At 34.3% G+C, this 8,777-nt stretch overlaps 4 protein-coding genes across 4 annotated transcripts; 1 reads left to right on the top strand and 3 right to left on the bottom strand. All coding sequences in view use genetic code 12, as the record gives it.

Moving 5' to 3' along the window:
• Positions 1 to 108: 108 nt before the first annotated feature.
• Positions 109 to 1,230, top strand: J8A68_006117 (uncharacterized protein; the record flags this gene model as incomplete). Its single annotated transcript, XM_049410256.1, has 1 exon — positions 109 to 1,230. One exon carries the CDS (start codon positions 109 to 111, stop codon positions 1,228 to 1,230), a length of 1,122 nt encoding a protein of 373 aa, XP_049260609.1.
• Positions 1,231 to 3,587: 2,357 nt separating this feature from the next.
• On the bottom strand, positions 3,588 to 4,232 carry J8A68_006116 (uncharacterized protein; the record flags this gene model as incomplete). The annotated part of the gene is made up of 1 exon (XM_049410255.1): positions 3,588 to 4,232. The coding sequence occupies one exon, from the start codon at positions 4,230 to 4,232 to the stop codon at positions 3,588 to 3,590; it is 645 nt and encodes a 214-aa protein (XP_049260608.1).
• Positions 4,233 to 4,300: 68 nt separating this feature from the next.
• On the bottom strand, positions 4,301 to 6,718 carry J8A68_006115 (uncharacterized protein; the record flags this gene model as incomplete). The annotated part of the gene is made up of 1 exon (XM_049410254.1): positions 4,301 to 6,718. One exon carries the CDS (start codon positions 6,716 to 6,718, stop codon positions 4,301 to 4,303), a length of 2,418 nt encoding a protein of 805 aa, XP_049260607.1.
• Positions 6,719 to 6,773: 55 nt separating this feature from the next.
• Positions 6,774 to 8,354, bottom strand: J8A68_006114 (uncharacterized protein; the record flags this gene model as incomplete). The annotated part of the gene is made up of 1 exon (XM_049410253.1): positions 6,774 to 8,354. The coding sequence occupies one exon, from the start codon at positions 8,352 to 8,354 to the stop codon at positions 6,774 to 6,776; it is 1,581 nt and encodes a 526-aa protein (XP_049260606.1).
• Positions 8,355 to 8,777: the final 423 nt, after the last annotated feature.

Genomic DNA, 8,777 nt, shown 5'->3' with positions numbered 1-8,777 from the left:
GTTTCACTCTTACATTGTGGTAGCGCCGCCTCAGTTATTAGTACGATCGGTAGCGTTTTTTTTGAGGGAGAACATCAAGGAAAAGTTAAGTGTTTAATTTTTATTAATATGGTTAATTCTAAGTTAAATCATTCGGAAGATGATGACGTTCAAGAAAATTTTATTCCTTCTTTGAATCAGGGAACTTTGAAAAAGTTGGTTCAGATTATACAAGCTATTCAGCACAAGGATAATAGTACTCAACATTTCGGTGAATATTTGTTTGAAGCAAAGAATTTAGATTCTGTAGTGAAACTTGCTGACCATAAGAAGTTAGTGAAGTATGATGGAACTAATTCAAAGGTTGCTTTTAAGATATTTAGAGAATTTAAACAGTCTTTAAGAGAGTTGTATTCAAATGAGAACCAGATCAGAGAGTATTTGACAGCAACTCAAGTTCGAGTTTGTGCTAGTTTGTATTTTGAGAAGGATGGTGCTAAATTTATTGATGACAAGTTGATGCTGTTGGAAAGTAATAAGGTGAAGGTTGATGATTTGCTTCAGATGATCGAGAAACGAATGGTCAAAGAGCATTTATTGTTTGATTTGATTGCAGAGTTAGTATCATTTAAGCAGGAAACAGATTATGCAACTTATAGAACAAAGTTTTTAGAGTTGGTAGATCTTTTACCTTATCCTACAACACAACGAGAAGCTTGGTTTATGAATCAAGTGAAGAATTATTTGCAGATGCTTTTTGTTAGAAATGCTCATGAAAGTATTTACAGCACACTTCAGTTGGAAATTAAATCGTTAGATGATATTGCTAAGTTTACTCCTCCATCTCATGTTTTGAAGTCTTCTAATACAGCAGTTCAAGCTAAGTATGGAAAGAAGCATTCTTTAGAACAAGAGTTAGAACAAGATGATCAGGATAAAGTGCAGGAGAAACGGTTTAAGACTGGTTGTTTTGTCTGTGGAGATACAGGGCATTTTAAAGGTGATTGTCCGGTAGTGGCAGGTGCAGATAACGAAACTGATGAGGATGAGTTAAGTTTAGTTTCAGACTCGGAGGTTTCAGAATTAGAAGTAGGTAGTGAAACGGATGAGGATGAGTCGAGGTCAGTTTTAGACTCGGAGGGTTCAGAATCAGAAGTTTCGGGCTCAGAGGTATCGAGTGTTTCATCAGTTGAAGATTCAGGTTCAGAATTGGAAGAATCCGAAACATTGTCAGAAGAAGATAGTGATTAGGCAGGTACTTGGTTTTGAAGAATTTCAATCGCTAGTTATCAATTCTTTGTATACAGTAAGAGATAAATAAGTTTAATATAAAGGCTTATGGATTTATCGTAGAAATTGCGGTTTAGCATTTCAGGGTATACTGTTGCACTGAGTGTGGTGGAAAGACTAGTCTGAGAAGATTCATTTCAAGTTGGTGCATGCTTTCAAGAATGGCAGTAATGATGAAGGGAATTATCCTCCAAGAGAGTTATTTCTTGTGGTAGTTCAGATTGCTTGATTGGCACAGGCACAGGTGTTAATTGGTCAAGGCAAATTTGTTTTATAACAGAGCAGAAGTCGTTAATTGGTCTTTGCGGAACCTTAACCATTATCTGGTAAGATGGTAAGATGGTTTGGCTGGTTAGTTGTATCAGGTACATTCAGGGAAAGAAGAATCGAGCGGTGAGTTTGATTATGCGTTTCAAGATTTCTCCAGGATAGAGCAATGGGTTTTGCTAGGTGAAATGCTTGAGGAAGACGTTCTTCTGGAATGTAGGTACACTTTCAGGATCGAAAGGTGCGAAGAGTTTTATTTTTTTTTGACGAAGCTCGGTTATGAAGGATATTATTGTGTAAGCTCACACAACAACAGAATCTTTACTTTGGTTTATACATGGTATTTGGGAAAGCTCCAATGACTGATATTCTTATGAATTGGAATTACGGTCAGGTTGATATTGGATGGAATGCGGAACTCTTAAGGTTAACTAGAGGTATTTTTCCAATGGATCTTGGTATTGGTTGATTTCTAATAGTGTATATTAATTGAAGGGTTGAATTGTGGATTGTTGCATGCTTGGATGTAATTCTGCAGCGGATATGTGACATAGCTTGGTACTAGAAAAATTTCAAGATTCGTTAAGAAATTCGAAAGATTGGTCTTATTCGAACAGGAAATGTTTTCGTCGTACTTCTTCGAGTGGTTTTTCACGAAGGTTCTTTTCCACTTGGGATTGATGTTAAAGCTTTTGGTTTAAGGTTTTCATTGATCAAGTTTTTTTTGGCAATCTGGGGAAATTGCTGGTCTGCAGTTAGATTGTGAAGAGTTTTTTTGTTTTTTTCAACTTGGGACATTGTCTTAAGGCAATGAAGTTGTTTTTTTTGATAACGGAATATTGTTTTTGCAATTAGTTATCAAGGTTCTTTCAACTTCCGGGCATTGTTGGCAATTAGTTGGTCTTATGACAACTAGGAATATTGCAACATGGAAGGTTGTAAGGTTTTTTTTTGATTTTTTTGATTTTTTTGATTTTTTTTGATTTTTTTTTGGAATTTTTTTTGGAATTAGTGTTTTCGTACATGGTTGCCACGAATTCATTGCGGTTATGGAAGAAGGATTGGATACACGGATCTCCTTCTTGGTGCAACTAATCTCATGGTATTTGCTCAACAGTGTTGTTGGTTTCGGTTTTTGTTTAGTCCCTATTTTTCGTTGCTGACTGGTCTTTCACCTTGCTTTGATCAAGCGAGGACGCTTGATTTTGTTGGTGGGCGAATGTAAGGATGAATTCCGAAATGGAACATTCTGTGGTTTTAAGGTTTGTCGGTTCCCAAGAGAAAGCTAATTTATAATATGTGTTAAGTTAATATGTATTAATTGGTAATGCTTGGTTGAGTATCAGCTGGTTAGAAACCTTAAGTAATGCTAGTCGGGATTTGACTTAGGGGTTTGCCTAAGTAGCTTAAACGAGCTTTCAGGATTAGTATTAATATGAGTGGATTTCCACCTTGTGGAATTGAGATTGTAAAACTAGTTTAGTAACAAGTTAATTCTATAGTCATAGAGGGAGGTATTAGTTCATAATATCTCAGATATCTAATATATAACGCGCTTCCAGGTTAATAAAGCTTATTTCTGAATAACTGCGTTTCACTCTTACAATGACTTGTTTTCTGCAGATACGCTAAAAGTATATACTTATCTTTCCTCTTTTGTCAAATCTTTGTATAATTCTAGGGGTTGTCCATTTTAAATAGAGATGCCGTCAACATGTTGCTTGTGTTGTATTTACCGGTTTTTAGTTTTGTTTGACTTCTAGTTAAAAATACTAAGGATCTGATGCCCTCTTTATTTTGATTTATTAACTATTGGTACTTGTTGTATTACTGATCTTATTTGATAACTTCGTGAGCTATTCTGCAATAATGATCTGTAAGAATATTATAGTTGTTTGGAATGTTACACAAAACAATAATATAATATAAATATAATAAACACTAGTTAACTAAAAGAAAAGTAATATAAAAAATATAAAAAATAAGTCTCAAACAATTCTCGTAAATATATTCTTGAAATTCTCAATTAAGTCACATGACCTAAAATAGTTCTAAGAAACAACAGCATCCCCTTTCTCTCCCTGGGTTTGGTTGTTAATTTCATCTACCATCTTATTCACAAGTTTTCTCTCAGCCTCTCTCAATCCATTCTTCAATAAAGTAGCAGCATGAATTGGACTATCTTCATAAGTAAAACTTGGCTTTAACATATCTTGATTATAAGTTCCTTTCTCGATTCTTCCATTAATATTTCTAAGTTGATAAGCTCCTTTTTCGATAACTTTCATAATCTGGTAAGGACCGTCATATTCTGGATCGGTTTTCTTCGATTTTCTTTTTTTCTTGAATACCCAATCTCCTTTTGAATAACCAGCGGGAATACCGAATGGTTTTTTTAATAGGTTTACAATTTGTCTTCTTCTTCTCTTCAAATCATTATGGACATCTCTGTCTTTCTTCATCATATCAAGTTCGTAGAGTCTCATTGTAAAAGCGTCGTGTTCATCAGCGCCATCCTCTTCTCGCATCGGACGTTGAATGGTTTCAGTTGTATATTGTTCAAGCATCTTTTTAGCAAATTCATTTAAGACACTTGTTCGACCAATTGCAAGGTAATATGGAGTTGTGTTGAAAATACTGGGAGTAGAATTATACATGTGAACGGCATAAGCTAAATAATTGGGCCAGTTGTCCATTGTACCATGTGTAATTCCTTTCAAAATCTTCTTCAATAAACCATTTGCTTTCTCAACACGACCATTACTCATTGGGTGATAATTCGAAGATATATATTCAATTGCTGACATAAGGTTGCAATTGTCAGATTTACAAAACTTGTACCGTTATCTGTGACTATCTCTTTGGGCGTTCCATATAATTGGTAGATCCAATTGATCATCCAATGAACTGTTGTGGCTTCCATAGTCGATGTAGCAGAGGCATATAACAAACCTGTAACGTATTCAACAGCAACTAGGATATAGCGAACTCCATTTTGTTCATTAAGAATAACATAGTCAAGACCCCAGCGTTCAAAAGCGTGTAAAGGTTCGAGGATAAATAACTCTCTTTGAACTTTTGAAAAATTGGAATGAACTTGGCAATACTCACAGTGGTTTACTATATCAGTTGTTATAAGCTTATGATCAGGATGCCATAAACTCATTGTAGCTAAATAGTCTGTAACCCGTATAGATGGATGATGTACTTTATGAATTTGAGCAACATGATTTGTAAATTCTGTCCTATCAGCAACATTAACTAACCTATCTTTAAGGATAACCTTCAATTTTCCATCTTCAAATCGGAATTTATCATAGGGATATTCATCAAGAGCAACATTATCATTCAGTAGATCAGATAAATTAGATTGGATATGTTCTAAATCATCATCATTCAAATCTTGGATTTCAATAGCATCAATCTGGTTCACCTTTTCCTCAGCAGCATTGTCAATATTATTGGTTTGATAGCGTGATAAAATATCAGCAACATAATTGTTCTTCCCAGGTAAATATTTGATAGTTGGTGAATAGGCTCCTAAAACATCTAGAAATCTTGCGATTCTCATAGGTGGTACCGTGGTTTTACTTTGGAGAATACTTAACGACTGATGGTCTGTGAAAACAATGACGTTACCATTACACAAATAATTAAATTTCTTAAGTATTGTGATAATAGCGAGAAGTTCTTTCTCCATTGCTGAATAACGTTTCTGAGTATCATTAAGTTTGAATGAAGCAAAACTTATGGGTAAGTAGCAATTTTTGTTTCCTATTCGATGGATTTGACATAATATTCCGCCAATAGCAGCATCTGAACTATCAGAAAAGATATACGTAGGTTGATTAACATTATAAATCGCCAACGTTGGAAGATTAACAAGACATTCTTTCAACTTCTTAAATGCTTCAATAGATTTCTTGGTATGTTGGATTGGATGTCTCTTCTTGGGATTGTTACGAATTAAATCTGTAAGTGGACCAGTAATTTCAGACATTTGTGGTATGAACTGTCTAAAAAAATTAGTAAAATTCACAACAGATCTAACTTCTGTAGTAGTTGTTGGTAGTTGCCAATTATTAATCGCCTTCATTTTATCAATGGTTGGTGATAATCCATTATTATGAATGTAATAACCTAAAAATTTAACTCTCCTTTGAATAAATTGGGTCTTCTCAAGATTCATTTGTAAGCCGTTATCATTAAGAATTTTACAAACTTTATCAATCATTCGCTTGTGTAAATGAAGTGTAGGAGTATGGATCAAGATATCATCCATATAAGCAAATACATGTTCTTTTGGTAAGATCTCATTCAAGAATTTTGAGAACACGAATGGTGAATTAACAGCACCAAAAGGTAAGGTGGTGAAGTTAAAATTGCCAAATGGAGTGATAATACCGAACTTCCTTGAAGTTTCTTCATCAACAGCAATCTGATGGTAAGCTGACTTGAGATCAAATACAGAAAAATACTTCAGTGTCTTCAATTCATTCAGTAGATCTTTGAAATTTGGAAGATAAACTGGTTGAACAACAGTCTTATCATTTACCTTTCTCAAATCTACAACAACTCTGTATTTGGTTTTCTGTTTTATAGCAAACACTGGACTCAACCACGAGCCTGGTATTTCGTCAACTAATACACCAGCTTTCTTCTTCTCATCGATAAAAGCTTTAATAACTTGCTTCTCTTCAGGAGTTTGAAAATAAGGTACTTGTAATACAGGAATTTCATCTTTAGTGATAATATGGTATTTGTAAGTTCGTTCTTTAGGTGGACGAGGTTCCGTTGAAAATAACATTGGATATTTCTTTAACAATTGTTGTTTGAAATCAGTAAAATCTTTCTCTAGTGTAATACTTAAAACATCGCTTTTTTTTGGGATTTTATAAATTTTTCTGGGTACTATATAAAAACATCTCTTGGAAATACAAACTTTATCTCTGTTCTCTCTCATCTCATAATTCCATTTTCTAAGGGTAGGTTCACCAATTAATAATTGTTTCAAGTTCTTCATCAAATATACCCTTAGTGTACAGTCAAAAGGTTTCGGAAGTTTAATTTCAGTTTCATGTTTGATTTTATGAAATATGTTAGAAGCAGTTCTGGCAACGATCGGTTTACTCGCGTTTCTCACTTTAGCTCCTTGGAAATATCTTAAGTAATCATAATCCATAAAATTGTCTTCAGCTCCGGAATCCCACTTGACTTTAAATCTAGGAGAAGCAATTTCATTGCCTCGCCTGGTCCTGAACTTCCCCTTCCAGTTCTTCTTCAAATTCAATAGCATTCAATTCGTATGAAGGTTGTTCATCTGGTTCGATACATTGTTCCAGTTCAAAATCTTGAGATTCATCTGGTTGGGTAGATTCTTCAGTTTCAACAGCATAAGCAGTTTTTTTAGGTCTAAAATTCTTCTTTGATTTGTTGTCTTTGTAGTGAGGTTTCCCTTTTGTATCATTTGGTCTCGAATTAGATCTAAAAGATGTTTGTGATTGTCTTGGTGGTTGTTCGTAACATACAAGAACCTTCTTATTATTATTGTATTGACCTTTGTTCTGATATCCACAATTATTTCCACAATTGCCACTTCTGTTGACACTCATAACATCACGTAATGGATTTCCCATTTCAAAATCAACATCAAATTTGATTTCCAGTGGAAATTTCCATCCTTGAAATGCGACCCTGGCTTCTTGAAAAAAGTCTTCCGCTCTAACTTGATCTAATCTATTCAATTGGATGATATGTCCAAATTGACTGACCAAGAAAGCAAGAACGATAAGTTTGACATTAGTCAATGAATTCTCATATCTTGTAAGACGGGATGCTCTAAGTTGCATTTCACTTAAGTATTCTGTTACTAATTGATCTGGTTTTGGCCAAGTAACAACAAATTGAAGAACATGTTTAATACTCTTAAAGGTAAGGTCAGTGTGCAGCGCAACTAAGAAAACAACATCTCTCCATTGAATACCAACGGATGAGTCTTCTGGGTATTGCTCTCTGGCTTGGTATAATTCCTTAAAATTACCAGAAAAGAATGAAGAAGCTAAACTGCCCCAACGATACTTTGGAATTCCCATTGTTTTAAATTTTGATTGCATAGACTGCAATTTCAGAAGCAAATGAAGATCATGGATGGTGTCGATCATCTCACTTTGAGTTGGCGTATAAATAGCATTTGGAGTTTTCCGATCTCCTTCTGCCTGTTGTTGAGCTCTCATAGTCTTCGCATCGATTTTTGTAAGATCAAAGATTGGCAAATATCTTCTAATAACTTGTTCTAAAGCAGATCCGTTTCTAGTTGAATAATTGGTTACGGATTTCTCAACTTGGGATAAATGGACCTTCTCATCTGCTAAATCACCTTTCATCTTTGAAAATTGTTCATATTCTTCATCGAAGACATGCTGAATATCGTCATGTTCTTCAGCAAAACGTTTATTGGCTTGAGCAAATGTCTCTTTCATCTGATCGTCGCGTACTTTATCATCATCATGAATCTGTAAGACATCGTCCTGAACCGTCTGAACTTGTGTAGTGACATTCTTCAAAGGTGTGGTAATTGCTTTATCCATGTACTCGTTAAGGTCGGCCGTATAAGTCTTTCCAAAAACATTAATACGTTTATCAATTTCATCTGCAACAATAGATCTGAGATCTTCAAGTGTAATTGTAATTGGGGTGGAGGGTGGTAATGATTGTGCGGGTGTAGTTTCTTGTTCTGCTGTTTCCTGGGGTGGATTTTGTTCGGATGGTGGTTTTGGAGGTGAAACTGGTGCGGATTTTGATTTTGGTTTTCCTGCCATTTTTTTTGTTGAAAATTAATTTTCTGTTGTATTTACCGGTTTTTAGTTTTGTTTGACTTCTAGTTAAAAATACTAAGGATCTGATGCCCTCTTTATTTTGATTTATTAACTATTGGTACTTGTTGTATTACTGATCTTATTTGATAACTTCGTGAGCTATTCTGCAATAATGATCTGTAAGAATATTATAGTTGTTTGGAATGTTACACAAAACAATAATATAATATAAATATAATAAACACTAGTTAACTAAAAGAAAAGTAATATAAAAAATATAAAAAATAAGTCTCAAACAATTCTCGTAAATATATTCTTGAAATTCTCAATTAAGTCACATGACCTAAAATAGTTCTAAGAAACAACACTTGCAAGATTCATGTAACTAAAAAAACTGAACTAAGTCATTTGTCAAAGGACAAAAGT

Source organism: Hemisphaericaspora subhashii (assembly GCF_019202705.1).
Source record: "Hemisphaericaspora subhashii strain CBS 10753 chromosome Unknown scaffold216, whole genome shotgun sequence".
Classification (NCBI taxonomy): Eukaryota; Fungi; Ascomycota; class Pichiomycetes; order Serinales; family Debaryomycetaceae; genus Hemisphaericaspora; species Hemisphaericaspora subhashii.
The sequence above is the reverse complement of the archived record's forward strand: the minus strand, read 5'-3'. Positions and strand labels throughout refer to the sequence as shown.